This window comes from Triplophysa rosa, linkage group LG5, assembly GCF_024868665.1.
Source record: "Triplophysa rosa linkage group LG5, Trosa_1v2, whole genome shotgun sequence".
NCBI classification, from domain to species: domain Eukaryota; kingdom Metazoa; phylum Chordata; class Actinopteri; order Cypriniformes; family Nemacheilidae; genus Triplophysa; species Triplophysa rosa.
In genome coordinates, this window is record NC_079894.1 from 21,159,201 (window position 1) to 21,186,119 (window position 26,919).

Here is a 26,919-nt window from a genome sequence, read left to right on the forward strand (position 1 = left end):
GTTGTGTTGTTATTTAGACGCCTATTTTTGTCTACGAGGTGCGTTCCGATATACCTTTAAATGCTAGTGTTTTGATCAGTCCTCATTCCCATTTTAGAGAGCTCGCATCATTTTATAGAGATGCTGACGTCATTCTCCGCAGAGCTGTGACAGTCCACGCGGTCGAGCGCGTTCGCCCGTGACCTGCGCAATTCTTTTTCCTCGACGTGCAAGTGTCCATACGCGCAGAAAACAACACCCATTCCTACCGGCCCGGGAGTGCGCGCGAGAGAGGAAGAGAGTGATAAGAGAAGAAGATCGTCTCAATCATCAATTCAAATTACTTACTTGCTACAAATCTAAGGTCAAGTATAATTACATCAGATGGCCAACAAAACGAGCCCTCGTGTTCCCCCTCACCAGCCCACGAGCACTTTGATACGCAGATTGCCTTGAGTGGAAAAGAGGTTGATGAACAAGGCACAAAAAAGGATTAATACCTTCAATAACGGGCCAAGTGGCACATGGACCGAAAAGAAATTGTAGATAGAATATTCAGAAGATTGATTCTTGTGAGAAGAGGAGTGGATGAAAATGAGCCCAGAATATGGAATGAATAAGCATGAATGAAAAGGAGCTCCTGTAAGAGGATTTCCTGTAGAGTTTGATCAGGCAGCGCAGAGGTGATACCCCTCTCTATCTCTATCTCATAATGACTGGGAAGAGCCAATCACACCACTCTCTGGAAAATCAATAGGACACTGATGTCTCTCTCCATCTCTCTGACAGGCTTTCATTCTTCCGCTCTCTCTCCCTCTTTTTGTCTCTAACCAGAGCAATTCAGGTTAATTCTCTTCATGTTAGACAGACCTTATTGGAAAAACCACAGACAAGCATATTACAGATGAACTGATCTGTAAGGGCAAAAGGGACAAGGAAGCATTAAAATGAAAATATGACCATTTATACTGTATTGGAAAGGATAAAGGCATTTAAAAATCAAGAATAGATTGTGCCATTACTTGTAGGAATAATCAAAATATAAACTCTTCATTATTTTTCTAAAAAGAAAATAGAAGCTCCGGATAATTATTGGTAATAATCGGTTATTAATTACTGATAATGATTTTTATCTCTGAAAGGAAAAATTTGCCTACACATAGGTTAATTGACAGATTCAGTTTTCATTCCATCCTCAATGCGTTAGCAGTACTGATGAGCTAATATATGCCTCATCACAAAAATACTGCAAAATAATACGTTAAAAAAGCCATCACCCCCGCTGGCGACATTTCGGACTCATCTCTGCCGGGACTCGAACCCGGAGCCTCTGGATTAGAAGTCCAGCGCGCTATTCCATTGCGCCACAGAGACTGAGCCACATGATGCAACGTAAAGCGAGGTTATATTCTGCATCACTACCGCATCCTGCAGCATCAGGACCAATGCACGGTTTGTGTTGCACTTGCTAGACGCACCGCTAGGGGCCGCCCGGCGCTCTCGTCTTGAAGGGCGTGCAGCAATGGCGGAGAGTCGCATTTAGCATCCGAGAGGAAAATGGTTTATGTAATCAGTTATGAAATAAAAATAACATCTCGGGCATATCAGAGTATGCACATTGTGGTTACAATAACGTAAATATATCTAATTCACGAGGCGTTTAGCATCATTGCTGCCATCACGCACATGCGGATCCTTACAAAAATAAAATGTAACACTAAAAAAAGCTTTATCCAACGAATCTTGGGTTTATTAAAATTAAGCTAATTCACACATCTATGGCCCTAGATGACAATAGTGTTTCTGATGTGAAAGTAGCTCAAAAATTCAACTCGTATAAACTAACGCGCTTCAAAACGTAAACTGACCGTGATTTAGGATGACTAATGTATAACGCGAGAGGACATGCCTATAGATAACCCAGTTCCAGATAGAGACAAATGTTGATCTACTGGTTTAGTTGTTTTTACTGGAGGAAAAGGACAGAACAGGAAAGAGTGTTTCAATAAACCTTTAGTCAAGTGATTGCGTGTAGTCTGTAATCCAAACCAATCCATTTTACGGTATTACCATTTAAATGAAAAAGCCCTAAGCCATCCTTGACATTATCATTCAGGTGAACAAGAGGAGAATAATTTACCCTTTGCAGTCAGACTTAAACATTTTATGAGTCGTCTGGGTTCATTTAAAATACTAACAAGATTTTAACCTGCATCCTGCTTATTATATAAATAAAAACATGAGATCAACATAAAATGTTAAACAAACTAAAAAGACCAAATGTTTATCTTGAAACATGTGCAGACTACTGCATGGCTGGCTAGGAGTTGATTGTCCAGAGACTGGAGTTTTGATTGGTAAGGGGTATTTATTACCCGAAGGAATGTGGGTGACCACCATATTGAAAGATTCATTTAATTAATGAAAGGGTCACCCCTAATGCCAAGATAAGTGCCCCGTTCCACTCTTTTTTATGTTTTCTTGCAAAGCAGAAGGCAGTTAACAGAGAAAACACTGAGAATAGATATATTTTGTTTATACAATTTTACATTTATTATATTAATGAATTTGGTCCATACAGACCATTACCGAAACAGACATACAAAATAACAACACTCTTCATTTGTGCGTTTCACTCAGTCCTCTCACGTCCACGGGTTTACATGGCAGCAAGAGCAACTGATGTGAGAACTGTCAAAGCAATGACAACGTATCCAGAACGATAGACTTCCGGTACCTTAAAGCCTTTTCCAAAATCCCAGATCTGTGAGAGACAGACAGACAGAGAGAGTGAGCGAGCGAGCGAGAGAGAGAGAGAGAGAGAGATCAAAACCAGATTTAAATATTTAAATAATATAACTTCAGGAGCCAAGTGTGTGAATGTACTCTACCAATGGATGTGTGTGTGTTTACCAAATGGCGGATGCCGTTGAAAGTGTGGTAAGCCATTGGGAAAGCCAGAGCAAATTTGCTAAAAGCAAGAAACTGGGGCCCATATGACATGGAGTGAATCAGATCAAGGTAATGTGGGTAATTTTCCGGTAACACCAACGCAGCGACTGCAAACGCAGAGATACCTGAGGAGAAGCCAGACGATATCATTATTAGATATTAATACACAAGCACTTAATCATCAGTAGAGAGAGGTTCTTCAAAGGTCACTGAAGTTCAGGCATTCCCATGAGACAATTACTGAGACAAAGTGTGTTAATTACCACTGCTAAGCCCCACTCCTGTTCCTCTATGGAAGATTGACATCATCATAGGAATAGACCACCTGCAAAACAATTTTGTCATTACAATAACTAAGAGTAACATCATACCAAATATGACAAGAGAAAATCTAATTATTTTTATCACAGAAACATGAGGTTGTTATTATTTATTGATATTTAATGCCATAACAACAATACTATTTTCATGGTGAGATAGTAAGGAAAATCATATTCCTTAAAGAAAGTTTAAACATAAACTTTAATCCATGACTAGGTTTAAAATATGTATGTGAAAGCTGGCCTATAAACTTCTAGAATGTAAAACAATTACTTCAAACTTTTTCCTCAAGTCTGTATTTAGGATATCTGACCTATATATATATATATATACATGAACAAGACCACTATTGTCGCTTGGTTCTACATTTCAGTAAAGACCATTATGAATATGATTTTCTACAGGATACTGGCATTTTTTTTCCCTTTTATTTTTATTTCTATACCTACTTGTTTATTTATGTTTGTATTTATTATTATCTGTGTTGTTTTAGTCTGTCAGGTTAATTACTATGGCAGTAAGGAGTCAATATATGGGTAACTTAATTGTATAACATGATGTGTAAAAAATTGAGAAAAACGAATAAATAAAAAAACCTTGAAACTAGAACGCTGAAAATCTCTCAATGTTTCCACACAGCACATCTGACATTCACAGTATATTTCAAATGTCTGACACACAATAATATCAATCTCAATAGTGAGATTTCATCGCATTGAACAAGCAATTTGTTGATGTACAGACTCACAGCTTTGGACAGTTAGATGGGGACATACATTTGTGATTTTAGGTGAAGTGCAGAAATACAGACACAATGAAAGGACGCTGATTAAAACAAAGGCACTAATTACAGCTAGTATTGATAAATGCCTCAGGTCATCCAATCAAACATGCTCAAGCGAGACTGATTAGCATTTACACATGGTAGTAACATGTATCTTATCTGCCCAAGTAGGATTGGATTTTGTGACAAGACACAACACTCAAAAGGTCAGTATTTCATTGCATGTTGTCAAAACACCCAAAAACGTATTCTTTCAAATATATTAATATATATTAATCAGAAACAACGGTTTACTGAACTTCAAATGTGTTTCACATGACCTGTTTTACTTGAGGTTGATATTGGACAAACCAAATAAGGGCTGAACGTTTTCAGAATGTACAATATATTTTGAAAGCACTGCACACTGTGATTGGATGTAAGTTCTACCATAAAACACTGTTATGAAATCACCTGTAAATGGATATATGAGGTGAGATAGGTCGGTTGAGTCCTGTGTTTTTTGCCCAGAACTTGTTCATTTCTTCTTTAGCTGTGGTTCCCATAGGGACAGCACTGGAAAATACGGTACAGATGAGCTTGAGTTAACAAAACATTCACAAACTCTTTTAAAACTTGTAAAAAAAAGTTTATGCAAAAATACTCACTGTCTGTAGACTACGCCAAACTGTGACCGTGACGAATATAGACCCTGTCGGGCCACCGTCCTTAACACAGAAAAAAGTACTACGATTCAGACAGATGATAAGGATAAGATAGTAAATAATACACAACTGAAAGCTGCGAGGAAAATGTTAAATATATAAAACATTAAATGGCTGGTGTCAATGCTTGAAAAAATAAGCCAACAATGCGAAATATATATTTCGTTAATATACTTTGATGAGTAAGACACAGGTAGGAGACAACGTAGGCTAACTGTTACAATGATTAGTATTCTTAATAACATAAGAGCATATAAATGAAATGAGTAGAAAAGAAAATTGACATTGAATAAAAAATAAACTCACTCTCGCATATAACTTAGTTGGCATAAGACAGACCAAAGTGCAATACACAGTAACTGAACTGTTAACGTTACATATGCAATATATTGTCAGTATAAGCATTCCCCAAACATCACGACTATCAAACGCCAACCGTCAGTTTTTACGAATGTAAAAGCACTTTTACAACGATATCTTTCATCCTAACCAAATGAGAGCGCAAACTTTCAGATTAAATTAGAACTTGTTCTTACTGACCTTAAAAGCAACGCCATGTTTTGGAGCTTGACTAACGGGAAGTGACGTCGCGGATATAGTGACGCAGAGAACGATTACATGAACTGCGGCCATTTTGATAAGGTCAAAACCATTGAACGAACGAATAAAACGAGTTTTATTTAGGTTTTTTGTTACAAAAGTGTACGTATATACAAGTACAGATATGTACAAAAATTATGTGCAAAAGTTGGGTGAATATATTTAATATATTTTAATATAAATATATAATACAGTGTGAAGAGTTATCACTGAGTTATAATAAAGATTTTTGACAGTTCAAGTCAAGCATAATCAAATTAAGCTATGAAAACGGTTCATCTTTGTATATTTGTCAAAATTATTGAATAATTTAAAGGTCTTGTATATACTGTTGAGTGTGTGTTGCGTGTTATTTTGTTGAATGGGGTTTTGTGGTTATAAGCATACTAGAAAAAGCCTAATCAAATGATATAAAATCTCTTAGAAACCACAAATTAGGAAATAAGACAACATTTTATAAAGGGTTTCACAAAGTGAATATAGACAAAGCATGTCAGTCAACAGTCAGAAGCAGAAGTCCTTTGGATGAGACGTTAAACCGCGCTCCTGACTCTCTCGGGTCATTAAAAATCCCAGGATGTCCTTCGAATAAGAGTAGGGATGTAACCCCGGCATCCTGGCCAAATTCGCCTCTATACGTCATGGCCTCCTAATCATCCCCATATGTACAAATTGGCTTCATAACTCTGTCTCCTCTCCACCAATAAACTGGTGTGTGGTGGGCGTTCTGGTGCAATATGGCTGCCGTCACATCATCCAGGTGGATGCTGCATATTGGTGGTTGAGGAGATTCCCCCTTCAATGTAAAGAGCTTTGAGTGTCCAGAAAAGCGCTATATAAATGTAACAAATTATTATTATTGAGGTATTTATGCAACTTTATAGGTAATTTGTTTTGTATTAAACAAGATGACAAAATAAGAGGCTTTAAATTGTAGTAGTTCAGTAGAAAGTTTAGTAACACTGCGATAAAATTTTAATAAGGATTAAGTAAACCAAAAAGTATGAATCAAAGCTTACAAGGCATATAAACTAACAAATATACAGTGCCCTCCTATTCTTGGCACCCTTGGTAAATATGAGCAAAGGCATGCTGTAAAAATAAATCTGCATTGTTTCTCCTTTTGATCTTTTATTTAAAAAATCTTCCAAATTACAGCATTTGATTGAATGAAAACAATGTGAAGTAGGGGGAATATCACATTGTAAAAATGTTTTTTTCTTCCATACATGTTGGCCACAATTATTGGCTTCCTTGTATTTAATTCACTCCGCAACCTCAATTTATAAGAAAAACAGCCCAGAGGGTTTTCTTTTCAGTCTGATGAGGTTTGAGAATACATTGAGAGTCACACAAGTCATTCCTCCATAAAGAATTTCTCCACATCCTTCAAATGTTGGTGCTCCCTCTTTTTCAGTTCATCCCAATCATGTTCTGTAGGGTTCAGGTCAGGGAACGGCTATGGCAGGATCTTGATTTTGTGTTCAGTGACCCATTTTTTGTTGATTAGGATGTTTGTTTTGAACCAATGTGCTGATGGAAGATCTAACCACGACCCATTATAATATTTCTGATTTTATATCTGCTGGTTTGATATAATACACGATGCCATGTATCTGATCAAGATGTCCAGAACCTCTGGTATAAAAACAGGTTCACAACAATGAAGATCTGGTGGTATATTTAACACTTTTTTATGTGTGCACAAAACAAGACCAAACTATCTTGTGTTATTGCTGCAAAAAAACCCTCTTTTTCATTTCATATGGCCATAGACCCCAGTCCTGGTTGAATTCAGTTCATGAACTTAATAAACTTAAGCAGTATGGCAGATTAATATGGTGGAGTTTATTTTTGCAAGAGAGCAGATTTGTTTCTTGAACAATGTCCCAAACAACTTGTGGTGATGGAGGTGCAGTTTTCGTTTGTTTGTATTCAATTTTTTCTGACACTAAAATTCAACTAATTTCTGCAATTCTCTATCTGTGATGTTTGAAAAGTCTTTGACCACTCAAAATATTCTCTTTGCTGTGCATTAAGGCAATATAGACACACATTCTCTTTCAGGCAGATTTGCGACATCTCCAGTCCATTAAAATTTCTTAAATATTGCCCTGATGTTGGAAATGGGAATGTTTATTGTTTCAACCATTTCCTTTTAAAACCCACTTTCTTTTTTGTGTAGCTCAACAATCTTTTACTGCACATCAGAACTATATTCTTTGGTTTTACCCATTGTGATAGCCTTCTTTGCTCATATTCAGTGTTGGGAAAGTTACCTCCAAAATGTAATAAATTATATATGACTAGTTACTGTCATTTAAAAGTAATTAGTTATGATACAACATTACTGTCTTTGAATTGTAATGTTACACCACACTACCCTACAATACGTTTGCGTTACTTCTGAGTTACTTTAACCAAAATAACCACAAAAGTATGACTACCCTGCTGAAAAAACCCACCACAGAAATTCTAATGGTTTCCATTATAACTCTATTGGAAACCATTAGGTTTCATTAAATACCTTTTTTGTAGTGTGTTTTGGACATTATTTGAGTATGATTAATGGCCTCGTCAACAGAACCCAACACATACCAGTAGAGACTTTTGTTTCCATTACAACCGATAAAATTCCCATCATAACTATTAAATTCAGTAAAATTTATGTGATGGTTTCTATCGCTTTTTCAGCAGAGTATGCATTCGAAAACGTTAAAATATAGAGTATTGCTCATTGTACATCCAGTGGAGGGCGAAGTGTTAATGCATAATGATTGTGCTCATCAATGTCACTTTTTACTCGGCCATCCAATCAGGAGGGGCAGGACAAACACCGCATCAACCAATCGGCAAATACCTGTAGGCTATAACCGTATGCCTGTCTAGATTTAGATTTAGATTCAATTTTATTGTCATTGCACATGTACGAAGGTACAAGGCAACGAAATGTGACCTCTGCATTTAACCCATCCAGAGAGTAGTGAACACACGTACCCCCGGAGCAGTGGGCAGCTATCACTGCAGCGCCCGGGGAGCAAGTAAGGGTAAGGTGCCTTGCTCAAGGGCACCTCAGTTGTTACCCGCCGGCCCTGGGAATCGAACCGGCAACCTTCTGGTCACGAGTCCAACTCTCTAACCATTAGGCCACAACTGCCCCTACAATGCCTGTCTACAATGCCAGTGAAAACAATGCACTGCAGGAATTAATACTTTAGTATTCGAGTGTCAATGTCTGTATCAGGTAATATACATGGACTACCGCAATATAAAAAAATGTTAATTAAACAAACTTTCTGCAAAACTAATACTAGTTTGACAATAGAGAATGTGAAGCTGACGTCACGCCCTATGTTGCATGTTGCTGTGGCACTGCCATCTTGGGAGGAAACACTGCTATTATTGTTTTGATATGTACCGTTACTTGTTTTGTTTGATATATGGAGAAATCGAAAGTGAAAGAACCATGGGCTTTTCCTGAGCAACTCTGCGTAATGCTATTGCAGTTTTTAACACAGCAAGACCGACCTACCATAGTTATATTTCCTAATTAAACTAGAAAAACAAAACACTGCATTGAACGCACTAGCAGCCATCCTCCCAAGATAGCGCAACATTCAACATGGCGTGATGTCGATTAACAAGCTCTAAACTTAAGGCGGACAATGCGTTGTCGAGTGCCCACAGTCGGGGTTTTCTGACGTGTTTAAATACTCGAGTTAAATATATGGTAAAATATATTTTTGGGAATGGAATGTGTTGGTAAGAATTTCAGGTGGTAAATACGTTGGTGGTAACGTGCGTTACTGAGATTGTAACGGGTATAATATTACCCACATTTTATTAGTAATGCGTTATATTACTGCGTTACAGCAAAAACTAATATATTACTGTAATATCGTTACTTTTGTAATGCGATATTCCCAACACTGCTATTTACCAAGGGTGCCAATAATAGTGGAGGGCACTGTAATTTGAACCAAAGTTGTACTACATTTCACACACAAAGAGCAAACTTGAAAAAAAGAACAAATAGCAAAAGAAAGGCGGTAAATTCACAGCAAAAAAGTTGAAATTTAAATATGCAGAAGACTTTTGGTTGTAAATCAAATTATAACAAATAGTGACATTCAGAAAATACATATTGTAAACATATGTCTATGGATGTAACATCACACATACATAGAGAGAGAGAGAGAGAGAGGGAGAGATTGCACATTATTTGCTTGTTAATAGTAGGTCTCTTTTTCCACCCAACCTAAAAATAAAAGAGAAAGCAGGCAAAGTATTAGAAAACTTAAATTGCTAATATATACACTGAGGAGTTATTGATTAATAATATTATTGTAATGTTTTCTTGAGTTTTAAAGTAAAATAGTCATGTTGATAAACTATAGCTGCACCCGACCCTAATATCATCAGACACCTCCTTTAAGCTTAAGTTTAAATTTTTTTCACATGGGAACAAAATCTCTGTATTAAAACATAGATGTACGTTTTTGACAAGTTCTGAAGGCTCCGGAAATTGTTTTTGTAAACATCTGTGCTTTGCTCACCTCCAGGATTTCGGCGCAGGATTAATTTACGGATCTCGTCATACACAAAGATTAGGAGACTGTACGGGAAAGCACAGAACCACCACATAATCCTGCAAAAGCCAAAGAATAGTAAAGGAGAAAGGTGAAAAAAAGAAGAAGAAAATAAGCTCCTCCGGGGAGCGGAATATAGAGAAGTTTATAGACTGCGTGTTTGTGTATGTCTTACTTGAGTGGGTACATCCTAAGGGCAATGTCCATACCAGGACAATAGGACAGGAAGGCTGCCAGAGCTGTCTCTGTAAACAGGCCAAAAAGGAGAATCCTATTCCTACAAGAACAAATGTCAGACAGCAGCATTTTACAGAGATGTATGCAAATGCCACCCTGCATTCACAAGCACGGGCACACAAACACAATGACGCAGACACACAAACACAGACTCACGTCATGCCCTGCTGGAAGACGGAGTTCCTTCGCGTCTTGCAGATGATGAGGTCAGCCCACTGCACCACGACAATGCTGATGAAGAATGAGGTGTGACAGGTGAACTCAATGACCTTGCGCTGCTCGTAAGTCTGTAACAAATACAGAAATCTTCTATTTATTCTATGAGCTGTTTGATAGATACATGAACACACATTTCAAAGTTGACTTTCAAAAGTCAAAAGTGCCCCAGAACTGTTTGCTTTACTACATTTTTCAAAACATCTTCTTTTGTGTTCAAAAGAACAAAAAAATTACAATTTTTTTCCTGGCAACCTGGTACACCGTGTCTACGCCAGACGTGACCGGCGCAATGCGACCTGACACACGGCTTGTTCTAATGGGATTGTCTCGTCACGCCGCATCCAGTGTGGACAAAATGATAATGGGTTCTAATGCGTTCTATTGTCTTTTGTCGTGACGCATCGCGCCGTGTGCAGACACAGTGTCACTTCAGCATTGGACTGAATGAATGCAGTATAGCATAATTTAACATCACTTGCACAGATTACTGTAGCTATTAGGCGAACATCATGTTACCTAATTAATATTCATTAGCTAAGCTGATTATGTTCATGGTTTAAATTATTCATATGTAAAGACATAGGGTGCTGAAGTATAAAATGATTTGTATCTCCCTCATGGTCGAGTAGAAGTGTTTTCGTAACTTACAGTTAGAGTTGACTGTCTTTCGGTTAGTGTGAGGACCAGTGAACTGGATCTACATCTTGGATTTGTAGGATTTAACATTTTAGGTATCTAGTTGCATTGCACTGTGCCAAGAACATCTTTGAACGTGTGTGTATGTACCCATTGCTGTCCATAGGCATCTTCTAGGTCGTTCACTGTACGATCATCCCAGTCCAGCCGAATCCCCAACAGCCATGAGGGCAAGAAACCATTCTCAGCCATGATCACAAAATAGGTAAAGAAACCTCCAAGTGCCTGGATCATACCTACACAAACACATGATCGGGTCGGGACTTTCCATTACTCTAAAGTTGATATACTGCCCTAATAGAATTTTAACACTAACCCCCCCCCCCCCCTTGTGGGGGTATTTGTTATCCACTATGTAGGTAAAACCTTTCCGACAGACAGATACCTAAACGCCTATACAGAGATAAACACATGCACATTCACAAAAAATGACTTCTCCATAAATACTTGTAAACCCCCGGAGCGTGAAAAGCTATTTTTTAGGTATGTTAAAGTATTTTATCTGCAGCTCCTCACACTACGAGGTACAGAAGCATAACGGTTATAAAGGCAATGTGTTCGTGCTGGGTGATGTTTGCATGCAAGTTCGCACGAGACATACCGATTTGCCCGTAAGCCATGCTGATGAGCCTCTCATTCACCAGTTTGTCAGTTTTAGGGTTTCGGGGCTGACGCTTCATAATATCACTCTCTGCAGACTCGTATGCCAGAGAGATTGCAGGAACCTGAGAGACGGAGAGAGAAAGAGTTGCTATTTTGTCCTGCAGACAGAGATTTTATGTGTGTGGGTGACAGAGATTTTATGTCTGGTGCCCGAGGGTGATATCACACTTGACACGAAGTGGAAGTGTGACTGAACGCACATGTGTGAGAGTGTATATCTCACCATGTCAGTGCCCAGGTCGATGCAGAGGATGGTGACGGTGCCCAGGGGCAACGGCACGCTGGCGATGATGAAGAGCAGGAAGGGTGTGATCTCAGGGATGTTACTGGTAAGTGTGTACGCAATTGACTTTTTCAGGTTATCAAAAATCAGGCGACCTAAGATGTGGCGAAAGAAATGGAAAGGGGAAAAGATTTTAATATCTTTACAAAATAAACACAAAACATACTGTTTTATGCTTTTGGTTTACATGTCCTGCTAATTTGCTTCCAAAATGTGAAACAGATTAATTTAACAACACTTAAGTAAATATTGCATTAAAAATGCATGTAAGGAATTAGTTCACCCAAAAAACTGTCATTATCGTGACCATGGCTGTCAAACCCCCAAAATATATACTGTATGTATACATAAAGTATAGAATATAAATATTACCTGTGTTATATTTCTGTATGTTATCTGGCACCATAAAACATCACTGATATCAAACACCAATTGGTCTCAAATGTGTGCTATGAATACAATACATTTTGAAATTCTCGCCACAAACATGAGCTAAACACAAGCTTTAGGGGAGCACAAGACTATCAAATGGCTTAGAATACATTATTCAGTATTTCCCGCTTATGTTTTATTTTCACTGTTCTTGTCTTGATAGTTGGTGTTAACACTCCTCCACTTCACTCTCTCTCTCTCTCTCTCTCTCTCACCTTCCTCCACTCCAGTAACAATTGAGGCAAAGTTGTCGTCCAGCAGGATCATGTCAGCAGCCTGCTTGGAGACGTCTGAGCCCGCGATTCCCATGGCAACACCAATGTCAGCCTTCTTCAAAGCGGGAGAGTCATTCACCCCATCACCTGTCACTGCCACTATAGCACCCTGGAGCCAAGGTCAGTCAATCAGAATCAGAGTCAAAAATCAGTCTGCCAATCGGGAGGGTGAATAAATGATGAAAGAATTTTTATTTTGGGTGAACTATCGCTTTACTATGAATATTTATGTGGGGTGCGTTAAAGGAGTAGTTCACTTTAAAATAAGTCCCCATTGACTTTCCATAGGAATAAAAATTACTATGGAAAGTCAATGGGGGCTTATTTTGAAGTGAAGTACTCCTTTAATGTGTGTGTGTGCACAGTGTGATGTGTGCGTATGTGAATTTCTGCATCATGAGCGTCACTAAATTGAACTAGATAGGTAAATGATTCTCTTTAAACAGGTTTCTTCAAACACGTGGTTGGACAAGCACAGCGAACCTACACAATTGGTTAGATAAGAAAGCTCAAACAGAGCAATGTTTTGATGCGTCGCTTTTTAGTAAAATAATAGTTTTATTTTAAGACTTGATATTTCAGTTTGGCCTGCAACATGTAAATCAGTTGTATTTTATGAAAGCTCTCCTATATGTTAACTTTCGCACACACCTGTCTCTGGCAGCCCTCCACGATTATGAGTTTTTGTTGAGGTGAAGTGCGGGCAAACACAATCTCCGTGTGGTGCCTCAGAACATCGTCCAGATATTCAGAGCTCATGTCCTTCAGGTCTGAACCATGAACCACACAAGCCTTAGCGTCTCTGAAACACACACACACACACACACACACACACACACACACACACACACACACACACACACACACACACACACACACACACACACACACACACACACACACACACACACACACACACACACACACACACACACACACACACACACACACACACACACACACACACACACACACACACACACACACACACACACCATTATGATGAAGCAATAAAAGCAGACCCATTCAAAATAAACATCCATTTAAATAGATTTTCACACGGACACACATATGCACCCACGCTCTCCAGCAAACAGACAGATGCACACACAGACCGTGGGTTGACTTGGCTCAGAGGTATATTAAGTCTCTCTGCAATATCTTCCACCGTCTCATTGCCCTCCGAGATGATGCCGACACCTTTAGCGATGGCCTTGGCTGTTATGGGATGGTCACCCGTTACCATGATAACCTGTTCAAAAGGATTTCGGTCACTTTTGAGAGGGAGCGACTGAATAAAGTTCAGCCAAAGTTAACGCTTCACTGTGAAGGGATAGATGGAATCTTGAATACCTTAATGCCAGCAGAGCGGCATTTGCCCACAGCGTCTGGTACTGCGGCTCGGGGAGGATCGATCATAGACATTAAGCCCAGAAAACAGAGCTGATTGATGGGGAAATTCACATTATCAGTATCAAACGCAAATCCACTTGGAAACTGAGAGGTCGAAAGATATAGGTGACAGAAACCTGGAGAAAGGCAGAGAATTATGGATGGATTGATGGATGGAAAGGAGGAAGTGAGGGATAAAAGGAGTAGGAACCTACCCAGAACTCTCTCGCCCAGTCCACCCAACTCAATGTAGGCTCCTTGAAATGCGTCTTTCAAGTTGTCGTCCAGTGGTAATTCTTGACCACTGATCATGATGGTACTGCACCTGCATTACAAAAGATCAATAATCACTATTGATCAGCAATAAAAATTGTGATCGACTATTGTCAATAGTCAACATGTATTAAGTATAGTAAATAAAATAGAATTTTATGGCATCATGTATTTTATATGTATTTATGTTAATGATTACAGCTGGTAATAAAAAAATCATAATTATGATAAATAAACAGCGCAGTTATTGATTAAGGATAATGTTTTAATACAGTATGTGCGTTATGACAGTAGACAGCATCACACTGCTGTTCATTTCCTATATTAACAATCATCAAAGACTGGAACTATTGCTAAATAATGATAAGGATTGTTATCCATGTTTTATATATGGACTGTATTTACTGTATAGAGTAGCGCAGAGAAGACATATTTTTGTATGCAAACCGCGGAAGCGAGTTAACATTTTAGCACTTCCACCGCCACAAAGTGTATGTTTTTTTTTAATGGGTTTTTGGTAAATTGCCTAAAATAAGGTCTATGGTTAACAAAACCTATAAATATTTTCACATTTTAATCTATAACATAAAACACACCAGTTATACAAGTTGCTAAAAGCGGCTATATCCTTCGGCGGGGACGTTAGACGTTATAGCGCAAATAAATTTCATAAACAATGTAACATGGACACAAATCTCTAAAAACGGGGATGGAGATTCATTCACAGAGTAATTAATTACCAGGAAACAAGTTTTAATAAAGTTTAAAAAAGTTGTCAGAGACTTGTTGGTGGTGACGTTGATATCGAGCGACCATAGTGCAGTCTGTTTATAGCCTCATGTTAGCTTTTTACTTCTGGCGATTTTATTTAGGCTTCAAAAGTAATAAATGTAAGACATTTGTAAAGATTAAATTGATAGACAAAACTTGTAAACATCATAAATCTTTGTTAATAACAGATCTTATATTTTGCGATCTTCCAAAAGTCTTTAGGAAAATACATAGCCTTTTGGTCGAGGGAACCAGTGCAGCGCTAACTTCCAGGTTGGCCTATACACGTCATCTCTGAGGTACGGTCCTGTATTGAGATCTGATATTGCTCACATGTCCAGAATTCTCTCCGGTGCTCCCTTCATCACAAGCAGATGCCCAGTGGGACTGTCCTCCGACTCATGAACAGACAGCTGAGAAAAAGAGAAAAAGAGAAATTTAATAACATCTGTATCACTAACCAAAGTATTTCATGTTTAAAAGAGGCATTTGCTAAAGTTAAAAGAGACTTAGTTGTCCTACAGCAGATATGTTTTTTGACTGTGCACATGTACTGTACCTGGTATTTGTTGGTTGAGTTGAACGGGATTTCCGCTACTTTAGGGTTGTTTTGTCTGAGTGTTTCAACACTGCCGGATGAGAGCTCAACACACTTTAGTAGAGCAGATTCTGATGCGTCACCTGATGTGTCCCTCTACAAACACACACATAGACACACACAAGTCACTATAAATATTTAAACAAGTTTTCAAAGGTATAGTTTGCTATTCTACATCACTAATTGTGAAAGTGACCTATTAGTCAGATATGGTGACCCATACCCGAGATGTGACCTCTGCATTTAACCCATCCAGAGAGTAGTCTTGCTCAAGGGCACCTCAGTCGTTACCCGCCGGCCCTGAGAATCGAACCGCAACCTTCTGGTCACGAGTCCGACTCTCTAACCATTAGGCCACGACTGCCCCTGAGCACCAAATAGTGCTCAAAGGGATAGTTTACCCAAAAATAACAATTCTGTCATCATTTACTCACCTACGAGTTGTTCCAGATCTGTACAGATCTGTTCTTTGTTCTGAGGAACACAGAGAAAGATATTTGGAAGAATGCTTGTAACCAAACAGTTCTTGGACCCAATTGACTACCATAATTTGTTGAACACAAAAGAAGATATTTTGAAGAATGTAGGACAGCAAACAGTTCTGGGGCATTTTTGACTACCATTGTAATTCTTCCTACTATGGTAGTCAATAGGGGCCAATAACTATTTGTTTACAAGCATTCGTCCATCTTTTTCTGTGTTCAACCAAACAACAAAATTTACACAGATTTGGAACAACTAGAGTGAGTAATTCATGACAGAATTTTCATTTTTGGGTGAACTATCCTTTTAAAGTTTTATATAATATATAATAATTTGTGTTATTCGTTTTGCTGTCCCTGGTGGCTTAGAAGAAAACATAAAATTACACCTCACGCACACAAATGTCCAACAGATAAACTTTTCATGTAAGTACCTTGCGAACAGGTATGTCGTCTTGTCCAGGTTTGAAGATAGCACGGTTACAGAGCCCTGCCACTCGGGATAGGGAGAACCAAGTTGGAGAGCTTTTATCGAACCCACAGCCTATATGTGCACACACAGACATAAAACAAAAAAAAAGGATTTGATCCAGTGTACCCAAAAATATGTAAGAATATGTTTAGGGAAATTATTTATTTCGTTTTAAATACATCCAAAACACTGGCATTGATTTTCAATCATCGTTAATTAAAGGGACAATATCCCCAGATATCAAAGGTAAAGTGTCTCGCTTAAGAACAATGCCCAGCAGAACTGTGATTAGAATTTGTAATTGACACTGAAACCTTTTGTGTTAGAAGCTCAGATTCCTACATCATCAGGGACGATGCAACAAGTTTCCAGCAACAAGTACTTGTTCTGTCTGCACTGAAAGCAACTTGACTGGTGACCTAATCAGATGTGTCTGTAATGCATTCTAACCTGATTGGTCCTCAGTAGTATCAGCCTCAAGGATCTGGTTGTCGAACCACATGTGAGCAACAGTCATGCGGTTCTGAGTCAGAGTTCCAGTTTTATCGGAGCAGATGGTGGATGTGGAACCCAGAGTCTCAACGGCTTCAAGATTCTTCACCAGGCAGTTCTTACGAGCCATACGCTTGGCTGTTAGAGTCAAACACACCTGAGAGAGCGAGTGAGAGAGAGAGCGAGAGAGTGAGAGAGAGAGAGAGAGAGAGAGAGAGAGAATATAAGAATTGACCATATGCATTTTGCTATAAGAATTGACCATATGCATTTTGCTAAGCCAAAAAAGCGATTATGGTGCTTTTAAGTGATCAATAATGTTTACATACAAAGTATATTGTGACCTTAAAAATTTGTTTTTAAAGGGATGGTTTACCCAAAAATGAAGATTCTGCCACCGTTTACTCACCTACTTGTCATTTCAAATCTGCATGACTTTAATTCTTCTGCAGAAAACAAAAGAATATATTTTGAAGAATGTCAGTAACCGAACAAGGGCAGTGCCCATTCACTTCTATTGTAAAGCAAAACCAACGCACCCAAAACCAATGCAAGTCAATAGGTACCGTTGTTGTTCGTTTACCAACGTTCTTCAAAATATGTTCTTTTGTGTTCTGCAGAAGAAAGTCATACTAAAATGACAAGAGGGTGAGTCAATTATGAGATTTTTTTTTTTTGAAAGTGTTGGCGAGATAGAGAAACCAAACAGCCACAAAGGACAGAAATATAGACGCAAGAGTGAGGAAAATCAAAAGAAATGAAAAAGAATATAAATGTGTCTCACAGTAACAGTGGCGAGCAGCCCTTCAGGGACATTGGCAACGATGATGCCGATAAGAAAAATGACGGCCTCCAACCAGCTGTAGCCCAGGATGATAGACAGGATGAAGAATGACACGCCTAGGAAGATGGCCACGCCCGTGATGATGTGAATGAAGTGCTCGATCTCCCTGTTGATGGGGGTCTGACCCACTTCCAGACCTGAGGCTAAAGACGCAATGCGGCCCATCACTGTGTGATCGCCTGTGTTGATGACTATACCATGGGCTGTACCTACACAAACACACACAAAACATATATTAACAAATTATTGTGTCAAAGTGATCACGGAACAACAGTCTGCAGAGGATGGATACGGGATAAAATAATGATTGACCTTCCACACAGTTGGTGGAGAAGAAGCAGATGTTTCTGGTCTCCAGGGGATTTTCATGTGTGCTTTGTGGAGAGCGGGTCTGAGGTTCTGATTCTCCCGTGAGAGAGGAGTTATCCACCTGAGGAAGAGAATGTTCTTTTACATAAGGGTTGAATTAAGATGTGTCTCTTCATATCTGTCTCTGTCATCTCTCTCTACCTTGCATCCGCTGGAGGAGATGATCCGAAGGTCTGCTGGGATTCTGTCTCCACCCTTGATCTCCACCAGGTCTCCCTGAACCACCTCCTCTGCATTGATCTCAAGTTTCGCTCCATCACGGATCACCATAGCTTGCTAAAAGAACAAGAACAGTACATAAAGTACAAGAATTTGTGATAGTCAGTGACCTTCTTGGATGTTCTCAGATTGCAGCTTTCACACTGACCTGAGGCACCATGTTTTTAAAAGACTCCATGATCCGGGAACTTTTGGCTTCTTGATAATAGGAAAAGCAGCCAGTGACGATGACCACAGCGGAAAGCACCACACCCAGATACAACTGCAGTAAAGACAGACAGAGAAAAGTCTGAGGGTTGAAATCTACGTCTATTATATTGAATGATGCGTTTCATTTATCTAATCCCACAAAGAACCAAGGAAATATTTACATGCCATGTTGTGCATTTTTAGAGACTAATTTTTTTTAGATTTTTTACATTAGACTATTTTTTTCTTACAAAGGGTAAATGTACATTTTATGAATACTTTATGGTATTACAAAACTTGTCAGGTATATTATAACTTATTGTGACGTGCTTGTGGACCAGCCCTCTTCAGCTGGCGGAGGGGGTGGGACTTTTTGTACGGAGAATTCAAGACACCGTTGAAGAACTTTAAAAGAGGGGAGCTTCCCGAAGACCAGGGCGGCATTTTGTCTGTTGCCCCTTTGTTTGGCCTTTGTTCTAATTTGGGTTGGCCTTTTGTTTTGTTTAGTCATTTTGTTTATGGATTAGCTTACTTATGTGTTTGCTTATAGTTTGGTTTAGGACAATTTCCTTATTTTATTTTATTTTGAATGGAACCTTTTTTATTTAATTATGTTTTTTAATGTTTATTTTGTGAATAAACCTTTTTCATTTTAACTTGTGCTCGTAGTCTCCCTCATTTACCACGACTTTGAGCCGGCCGTGACAAATATGGCGGCTCGTCCAGGATTTGAACCCGGGATCTCCCGCACCAGAAGCGACAATTATACCCCTAGACTCCTTTTCAAGCAGTTTGTTGGCCCTTATACGGCGTTACGTCAGGTTTCAGGGTTGAATTAGGAGATAAGAAGACCCGTGTTTGTCATGTCAATCTTTTGAATCCTTATTATACACGTAATGTTGTTGACAATGCCAACTTTGTTTTATCTGTTGGGGATCCAGGGGGTTCTCAAGTGAAACCTGTACTTTTGGCTGGTTCAGAGGATATAGCATCTTCTGACTTTGTTCCGTCTGGGCAAGCTGCTGATGAGGAGCTGGATCCTGGCGAATCTGTTACCCAAGGCTTATTAAAAAACACAGAATTCCTTGGAAATTTGAGTGTTATGTTGGGGCACCTTCCCGAAGAGCATTGTTCTGATATGACTCTTTTAATTAATGAGCATGTGTGTCTTTTTCCAGATACTCCTACACAGACCAATTTAATTGAACATGATATTGATGTGGGGGACTCTAAACCATGTTCGTCAGCAATATTACCGTGTGCTTATGAATAAACGATGCAAGTTGGAGACAGAGGTTGAGTACTTATTGAAAAATGGGTTGGCTGAGCCTTCTTTTTCCAGTTGGGCATCTCCGTGCATACTGGTTAATAAAGCTGCTGACTCTTATAGGTTTTGCACAGACTATAGAAAAGTAAACGCACTAACTAAACCTGACTCATTTCCTTTGCCACGAATTGAGGATTGCATTGACCAAGTAGGATCTGCCACCTATGTTAGCAAATTTAATTTACTTAAAGGCTATTGGCAGGTGCCGTTAACAGCTAGAACCCAATAAATCTCTGCATTTTTCATTCCATCAGGTTTATTTTCGTATAAGGTGATGAGTTTTGGTTTGAGGAATGCTCCAGCCACGTTTCAGCGCTTAATCGTGTGATTGCAGGTTTGAAGGGTTGTGCTGTCTATTTAGATGACGTAGTAGTCTTTAGTGACACTTGGTCAGAACATCTAAATAGAATTAGAGCCCTATTTTAAGCCCTAGCTTACTTATGTGTTTGCTTATAGTTTGGTTTAGGACCAAATTATGTCCTTATTTTATTTTATTCCGAATGGAACCTTTTTTATTTAATTATGTTTTTTAATGTTTATTTTGTGAATAAACCTTTTTTACTTTAACTTGTGCTCGTAGTCTGCCTCTGCCACGGCTTTGAGCCGGCCGTGACATTATATTTACAATAAACATTATTAATAGTACCATCAATAACATTATCTTCTTTTAAATGATCTTCTTTTAAAACAGACAATTATTATACAGTAAGCATCACATGTGTACAGTGTTTACTAATTCGTTTTAGTTGACTACTTTTTGATATTTGATATTTTGATTTGATATTTAGACAACGCGGTTGGTACAGCCAATGTACTTGTATTTTGTAGTAATATGACATATATATTTCATACACATGTTGTTTATTTACTTATTTACATACAGTATGTAAATAATGACTATGATAACTGTAAAGCTGCTTTGATACAATGAAATTTTGTGTGTAGAAAGCTGTCTGACTATGAAAAAAAAATTTTAAGCGTAAAACCTCATCTGAGATAGACAGCAATTTAAGGTGATCGGTGGGCAAAACTCATTATTATCCCATCTAGGAAAGTGTCTAGAAATATGCACCCACCTGTCACTAAATTATAAAGCTTTCCTGTGGCTCAGTGGTAAGAGCAATGCCAAGGTCATGGGTAGCACATATAGTCAGAAACAAATTTATGATACAATGCAATGTATGTCGCTTTGGATGAAAGCGTCTGCCAAATGCGTAAATGTAAATAATTGTTTTCATTTATTTAAATAATATTTAATTGATCCTTCCATTTCAAAACAGCTGCACAATATTTTTCAAAATCTATGAAGGTCAAATGCTTTTAAACAATCATTGTTTTAACACACAAACATATCAGTGTAAACGAATACACATATCGTGATACAGAAAAGCGTCATATAAAGAGCGTGCACAGTTGAGCTTCACATGATCATTAATCAGTGACCCTGAACTGTCCCACGAGCAGCTGGGAGCCCAGTACACAAACTGGGACTCATTCATCATACTAGATATAGAGCAGCATGCAGAACCAAAAGCAACCATCCCAGCTCACCTTATTAAAATGTGCAGACTTTAATTCACCTCCCTTGAAGTGAAACCCATTTGACTGATCATTGTTTTGTTGTTTATTTTGTTTTTTAATCGGCTTAGCTATGAGGATTTCAGAAATTTTATGTGGCCAAGAGATTTGTAAAAACAGAACTTGTGCATTTTAGAGTCAGCTGGGTTGCAATGACTACAGAAGTTATCTAATATGTAAGACCCAGGTTTAAACCCACCACTTCAAAAGGCTCATTGTATCTTATCGGCATTGGTTGGGCGTTAAGTGCACTCACGTTGTCATTGACGGGTTCATCCGCGGTGGCCGCTTGAATACTGTACGCAAGAAAGCACAGGATGGCACCGATCCACAGCAGGATAGAGAAACCGCCAAACAGCTGCTTACAGAACTTCACCCACTCTGGTGTGGTAGGCGGCGGAGTAAGTGTATTCGGACCATCGCGTGCCAGAATTTCCATCGCTCTCTTTTGGGTCAAACCCTGGGAGAAAGAATCAAAATTACTCAAGATTCCCAGCAACAACACAAAAGCTTAAACCAGCCTGGTTTGCTTGCAACAAAACTAGCACTTGGTTTTAAAGGGGTTGGGCACTTGTTAGATGGTCAGGTTGGAAAACCAGCTGAACACAAACCTGACCAGACTGAGAAATGTGCAACCTGACCAGCAGCTAGAGGTTAATTTAAAACTGAACATGAAAATGGTTAGCCTTGCTTCATTTCCACGATGTTGAAGAGTTTATGAAATGAAAGCGGCATGGCTTAAATGTGCTTGTGGGTAAAATGTCACTGCAATCAAAAAAAATATCCTATTCATTATTGCAAATGTCGGGGTCAAAGTTAAGATGACTCACTGTGGTGAGGTCAACTCCATAGCGAGCGCTAATCTCATCTAGAGACAGTTTATGATCATCCTGTAGAAACACACACATACATATGTATATCAAGTAACAATGTTTCTAACCATTTGAAACCATTCAAATGCATCACATTATTTGATAAACACCTATCGTTTTCTCTCATGTACACACGTGTCCAGATACGTACCAGCGACACCTCTTTCTTCAGCTCATTTAAATCCTTCTCTTTCTTCTTTCTCTTTTCTCCCGCTGGAGCAGCCTCAGGGCTGCCTTCATGTCCGTACTGAAAGACAAAGAGAGAAAACATTGAATTGCTCTGTGGTTTCTCTGTTACGGGACTCAGATGTCTCAGATGTTTCCAGCCAATTTTATGAACGCAAAAAACATTGGTGGCCATTATTAGAGATGCAAATCTATTCCTGTATATTACAAATAAAACCATACATCAATGTCCTGAGACTCTTATGATTCTTCCCCATTACTGCATTCATCAGTCATTTAACCCTTTTACTGTTATTATAAGAAAAAATGACAAATTTCATTTATGGGAAATATTAGATAATCAATAAACTAGAAACCAACATTTGGTCCTAAAAGTGTGCAGTTGTATTATTTGCAGTGCTGTTACATTTTCCAGTATAGTTTCATGTCTACTACTTTTTCAAAACCCCATTTTTCCCTGTATTTAATGGAAGTGTGCTTGCAATTTCTTTAGGAGAAATAAAAGGCACTATAAGAAATATATGATTACTTTTGATACGATTCTGAGGAGAGGAACATTTACGGTGAGTCTCCATTCACTCTCCTTTACTATTGTTACTGTCAAAGAGAAACATTTAAAGGTCCAGTGTGTGAAATGTAAAGGCATCTTGCGGTGAGGTTGCGAACTGCAACCAACGGCTCACTCCACCCCTCCCTTTCGAAGCACTACGGTGGCTGACACAGGACTAAGGGGCGATTCACATTTCGTCTTTTTTGCGCACACGTTTGTTATTTTAAATGCGCGCACATTTTTCTAGGCGTGTCGGCATCGTATCGAGATGGAAATACTTCAACTTTACAGAGCGCCGCGCACGCACCGCGGGTCATTTGACTAGAGAAAGCGACACGGCTCGCGTTTTCCACGTGGTTTTAGACGCAAAAGCCCCTAAGATGTCATCATGTTTTCGCTTCTTTCCCGAAAGAGACAACGTAGGCTATTTACGAAACACACTCTGTAGAGCAGTTTGTGCGTTTATGGCTGTAGAAGCAACATGACGAATTCCATGCAAGGGGACCCGTGGTGTATGTACACGTAGATAGAAATAACTCATTCTAAGGTAATAAAAAACATAACACTCCATTATGTCATGTCTTTATACACCTCTAAAGACATAGTTATGTATAACCTATTATATTGCATTTCTGTCAATAGATCCTCCAAAATATTACACACAGCACTTTTAAGATAAGCTCTCATTTGTATTTGTTCCCACGAGTATGTACACTATGTAGCACACAATTTTTACACTGGACTCCAGTGCCTAATTCACAGTACATATGTCAAGCTATACGAAAGTATGACAGATATTTGACAGTGTAATCAAACACGTGACATGAGTCTATAAGCAGCAGTTGGATCATCTAACATAATGTTCAAGCATTAAATGTGCTCTTTGTGCTGACACACTAGGTACTGGAGAACAGGGGGTCATGAAAATCACCTGGTCCTGTCACTCAGCTGTGACTGTGTGTGTCCGAGACACGTGTATGGGCAGAACCGCATGGACTGAATAGGATCCTTCATTACTTGAATCAAACCTCTTTACCAATTAAATTCCAGTCAGCCTACTAGATTAGAGTCTTACCCTCATTACGAGCAATGACAGCATCAGGATATCAGCGAAACAACATTCAGATAATCACCAAACACACATTTTAAAAGTAGAAGCCTCTCCTGCAGTGAACCTCATTAAATTAGTCATGATTTGAAATGAAAAAAATCATACTTTTTTATTTTGAGCAAGTCTACTGTACTAAACACTAAACACAATATTCTCATTGCTTATTGTTTCATGCTCAAAACTGCTTAAAAAGCTGCTATTTAAAAAAAGCAAGGTTTTGACTTCTTTTGAAATAGATCACGTTTAATGTTTTTAAATGTAGTAAATATCAATAGCTATATACTTAAGGAATGCCTTTACTGTGGGAATTTTACTGTATATATACTTCAATTATCGTGGAAATAACGTGTAGCTTATTCTCCGAATTTAAATAATTTTATGTCTGATATTCAATTACAATACAAATCAACTTAGATTTAACTATAACAGCGCTAGACCCAGATTTCTACATTCAGTACTGAGAACATGACATCTTAAATATAAAAGTTTCAAAAAGGGGGGACATTTTTATTGTTTAACTGCAATGTCGTTCTAATTCACATATATAACTCTCAATGGTGTAACCTTCACTGTTGATGATCAATAATACAAAGTTCAACAATGTGACATTCACTGATAACACTCACTGGTAATATTCAATGACGCAATGTTCACACAATGCTTGTTGAGAATTTTCAATAACTAAATGTTTGCAAGGCCCAGAGTTATTAATGCATCAACCTACTTTTACTCCTTAAGCTATAGCAAATGAAAAACAAATCACCCTGGTGAAGGCCTGCATGAAGGAAAGTTAGACAGACACACATCCAGGCCAAGCTTTTGATCTAATTTTAATTGTCCTAAAATGCAACATTTTTGGTGAATCCAACAAATTCTTCATGAGAAGATCTCCAGTCCTTTTTCTAAGACCAATGTCTCTTCTACATAAATCTATTTCTACATAAGCATGGTATCAAAAGAAATTCCAGAGATTCAAAACTAATACATTATTTAAGTGTACATGGCACTAATAACAATGTGTGACAGACAAGCTGAAAGCCATAGAAAGACAGAAAGAATAACGGATGAAGCAGCACAGAAAACTCACTCACCCCTTTTCCCATGTTCTCGGATAATGAATAACTGACACACGGATCTCTCCCACTCTCTTCCACGTGTGGAAGACACTGGTGGCTTTTTTGGGAGGTAACATACCCCCATATAACACATGCATACACACAGCCTGTTCTCTCCCTTGATTTGCGCCTGAGGGTAACCCGAGCCTCACTTTCCACCCCCTGCCCTTACACACACTCACCCACCCTCCATGCCCATAGCAGAGGATTTCTTCGAACCTTCACCTGCTACCATTTTACCCCTTATTCCCCTATCTATCACAAGCACACTTACAGGATAATAATATTTAAGCCGGTGGCAGAAAAAGATTGAATGATGGCGAACACTGTCATCATGATCTGTTGATGCTCAATTGGCTTGAGGGTTTGCTTTGACATCTGAATCACGTTTTGAGACTGTGGGAACTGCTGTCATGTCTGTGCTAAATCTGTTAAGAACTTGACCAGAGAGATTAGTGGCTCCATGACCCCTTCTGTACCCGGACATCATACACCACTTACATAAAAATCATACAGACTTTGATACTCACTACTTTGGAGGGCAAATTTTAGTCTTTCTCTTTTTAGGTTAATCGTATAGATCAACATGCGTCAAGCCTATTGATAAGCTATATTCATAATGCTACGTACAGTCAAACCAAAATTTATTCAAACACTTTCAACATTTCCCATATTATTTGCTATATCTTATCTTATAGAAAATGAAAACTGTGTCAGAACAAATTCATCTTGATAATGTCAGATAACTTTGATAGAAAGTTATGTAATGGATTAGGTTGAATAGCTGTCAGCTGTTAAATTTAAGTACAGTACGCAATGAGATAATACCAGTTTAGGGCAACCTATTAACAAGCAATGCTTCATTTTGTTCAGTCTGTGGTGTAAAAAGCCGCATTAGCAATTAAAGTAAAAAAATCTTAAGGAAAACATGGTCAGGCCAAAGTGTATGAATAAATTTGACAGGTAGTCCACTGTATAAAGAATTTTGGGGTATAATATGTTACAGTTTACTTTATTTTGCTATCCTCACTTACATAAATGAACTACTGTGTCCTGCACTCACTTGTTCCTGTTTCAATTTTGGTTTGACTGTATTATGTACGTTTGTTAAGTAAACACACCCCACCCACCACAAAGCTAAAATCAATCTATAATAAACTGTTTTAATTATATCCCTCAAGAAATGTTGAAGAAAAGAACAATTTACAAGTGTGCACATTTTCACCAGCCTCTAAATACACCCAAGTGAACAAAAGTAGCGTTTTCCTGCCATGGTAACCAGAGCAACAGTAGGCTGCTGGGTCAGTTTCGGACGGTGCAAAATACAAATACTCTTATTACAACC

General features: G+C 38.5%; 2 protein-coding genes and 1 non-coding gene across 3 annotated transcripts; all 3 read right to left on the minus strand.

The window, feature by feature from the left end:
• Window positions 1–1,279: 1,279 nt before the first annotated feature.
• Window positions 1,280–1,353, minus strand: trnar-ucu (transfer RNA arginine (anticodon UCU)). Its single transcript has one exon. It is a non-coding gene; the product is annotated as a tRNA-Arg (tRNA).
• Window positions 1,354–2,492: 1,139 nt separating this feature from the next.
• On the minus strand, window positions 2,493–5,321 carry sdhc (succinate dehydrogenase complex, subunit C, integral membrane protein). The gene is made up of 6 exons (XM_057335121.1): window positions 5,281–5,321; window positions 4,684–4,743; window positions 4,490–4,591; window positions 3,195–3,256; window positions 2,893–3,056; window positions 2,493–2,743 (listed from the first exon to the last, which is right to left on the minus strand). Exons 1-6 carry the CDS (start codon window positions 5,295–5,297, stop codon window positions 2,639–2,641), a joined length of 510 nt encoding a protein of 169 aa, XP_057191104.1. The 5' UTR covers window positions 5,298–5,321; the 3' UTR covers window positions 2,493–2,638.
• A 444-nt stretch (window positions 5,322–5,765) lies between these two features.
• On the minus strand, window positions 5,766–26,384 carry atp1a2a (ATPase Na+/K+ transporting subunit alpha 2a). Its single transcript, XM_057335019.1, has 24 exons — window positions 25,551–26,384; window positions 22,764–22,859; window positions 22,571–22,630; window positions 21,997–22,200; window positions 18,795–18,908; window positions 18,569–18,703; window positions 18,371–18,488; window positions 17,999–18,267; window positions 17,173–17,371; window positions 16,685–16,794; window positions 15,730–15,864; window positions 15,504–15,583; window positions 14,342–14,451; window positions 14,088–14,263; window positions 13,850–13,986; window positions 13,386–13,536; window positions 12,675–12,843; window positions 11,968–12,122; window positions 11,683–11,806; window positions 11,172–11,317; window positions 10,323–10,453; window positions 10,105–10,206; window positions 9,897–9,988; window positions 5,766–9,598 (listed from the first exon to the last, which is right to left on the minus strand). The coding sequence occupies exons 1-24, from the start codon at window positions 25,560–25,562 to the stop codon at window positions 9,570–9,572; spliced, it is 3,054 nt and encodes a 1,017-aa protein (XP_057191002.1). The 5' UTR covers window positions 25,563–26,384; the 3' UTR covers window positions 5,766–9,569.
• Window positions 26,385–26,919: the final 535 nt, after the last annotated feature.